At 38.3% G+C, this 1966-nt stretch overlaps 2 protein-coding genes across 2 annotated transcripts in view; one reads left to right on the top strand and one right to left on the bottom strand.

Annotated features, from left to right (window-relative positions):
• TMEM126A (transmembrane protein 126A) overlaps positions 1-522 on the bottom strand; it is an 8086-nt gene extending 7564 nt beyond the window's left edge. Inside the window, exon 1 of the mRNA XM_072401613.1 lies at positions 387-522. Coding sequence (XP_072257714.1) covers positions 387-389 — 3 coding nt within the window. The 5' untranslated portion in view covers positions 390-522. The remainder of the gene's footprint in view (positions 1-386) is intronic.
• Positions 523-533: 11 nt separating this feature from the next.
• DLG2 (discs large MAGUK scaffold protein 2) overlaps positions 534-1966 on the top strand; it is a 767759-nt gene continuing 766326 nt past the window's right edge. The window contains exon 1 of the mRNA XM_072398627.1: positions 534-1276. Coding sequence (XP_072254728.1) covers positions 1258-1276 — 19 coding nt within the window. The 5' untranslated portion in view covers positions 534-1257. The remainder of the gene's footprint in view (positions 1277-1966) is intronic.

The raw sequence follows: 1966 nt of genomic DNA, 5'->3' as shown, positions 1-1966 counted from the left end.
GGGGGAAGTTATGGGAGGGGCTAGTAAGAGAGAAGAATAGAGAAAAAGGATGAAAAAGAGAGAAGAAAAGAATGATGGAGACTGGGGTGGGCGGATTGAAAGGTGAGAAGGCTGGAGTGGGGGGTGGGTAAGGGGGCAATAGTCAGTTTTTCACGGGGTCTCTCTTTTGTCCTTGACTGCCAATGCTTTTAGGCTCTATAAAGCAACGAATGAGAAACCCCCCTCCTCATATTTATAATGCCAGGCCACATACGAGCACAGACAGCTATCACTACATGTTGTTATATATCACTAGCAATTGTTAATAGTGTACTACTGTCACCATCAAGCTTAGTGGCGAGTCTATTTATACCCGACCAGCCCGCTGGTGATTGCCCATGACATACCATTACGCCTCAACCTCCTCCGGTCCCGGTGATTGTGTTTAAAGCCGCTTCTTTCTCACGTTTCACCTTCAGCGTGCCAGTCCGATGGGCGCCGCCATGTTGGTTGGTCAGCTGACCAGCGTCGGTAGCACGTGACGGCGCCAGCCCGGCCAGCGGCTGACAGGGAGAGAGAGTGTGACAGGAGGCGCGCACCTGACATGACCCCGCCCCCTCAGTGAGAGTGACTGCTGAGGGCAGCTGCTGCCCCCCTTCCCCCCCTGGCCATGCCTGATCCTGCCCACTGGCCTGCCATGGCTGCCTGGAGCAAGGATTGGCTCCCTCACCTCCTAATCCCCTCTCTGCCAGGCTGCATGTCACCCCTGTAACCCCCCTCTTCTTATTCCTGCAGCTGGCACACATTCACACACATAGGATGAGCTGGTGACTGGCACCATTGGCATAATACAAGCAAGCAGTGTCTATGTGCCCAGAGAGGGGCAGCTAGCAGCCTTCACCCCCCCCATCCCCCTCCACCAACCTGCCCACTCTGTGCCCTCCCATGCCAGCCTGTACAGCAGTGCCATGCTTGCCAGCAGCTGCTTCCTGAAAACTTTTGGAGCTCTTTCCTCTCCAGATGGCATTATTATAATTTTTATTTTCCTGGTAAAATAATCCAATAAATATCTGCTCAGCCTTCTTCTCCCCCCATGGATCTGTAATGCATCGGTGACTACATTGCTAAACATTCCAGCCTTCTCCCATTCCGGGGTCACCTGGATAAGTAGTGGAGGACATTGGCATTGACTTTAATACAGACCTGAACTTCTCCTGGTTGTACAGATCCCCGGGCATCAATCACAGCCAGTGAGGAGTCTGAGGAGTATTACTAAGCATGCCAGTGAAGAAGAAAGGTGGGCAATTCATTCATTTACCCCCATAGACCCTCCATTGCTTGTTAGATTGTATTTATTATTTTTATTCAGTAGGTTAAACTATTTCATTTATTAAATATTTGTTTTTTTTATATTTATTTTATACGTATTTTATTTTTTTATTATTTTATATTTATTTTATTTTTTCAATTATTTTAAATTTTTTTATTGATTTTATTTTTTCAATTATTTTAAATTTTTTTTAATTTATTTTATATTTATTTTAATATTTTTTTTTTTAATTTCTAATTTATTTTATATTTGTATTTGTTATTTTACATTTATATTTATTTTCTTTTTTTTGTTTATTTATTATTTATTTTTTTTTTGCAATTTTATTATTTGCTTACATTTTTCATTTTTTAATGATTTCTATTTTTTTAAAATCTATATTTGTGTATTTTATTATTTTGTAGTTATTATTAATATTAAAAATAATAATAATACAAATAATTATTTATTAAATTTTTAAAGGGCAATGTAAATATTCTATTTTTGCAATGTTTCTTCAAATTTTTAACTTTTTTTTATGTTTTTGTTTTATTATTTAAAACATTTCTGTTATTTTCTATAATCTTTTACATTTAGGTTTTTATATTTATTTTAAATTCTTAGAAATGAATTATTATTATTTTTTTAATTTTTTCACTTTTTATATATATTTTTTAA

This window comes from Pyxicephalus adspersus, chromosome 1, assembly GCF_032062135.1.
Source record: "Pyxicephalus adspersus chromosome 1, UCB_Pads_2.0, whole genome shotgun sequence".
Lineage (NCBI taxonomy): Eukaryota > Metazoa > Chordata > Amphibia > Anura > Pyxicephalidae > Pyxicephalus > Pyxicephalus adspersus.
The sequence above is the reverse complement of the archived record's forward strand: the minus strand, read 5'-3'. Positions and strand labels throughout refer to the sequence as shown.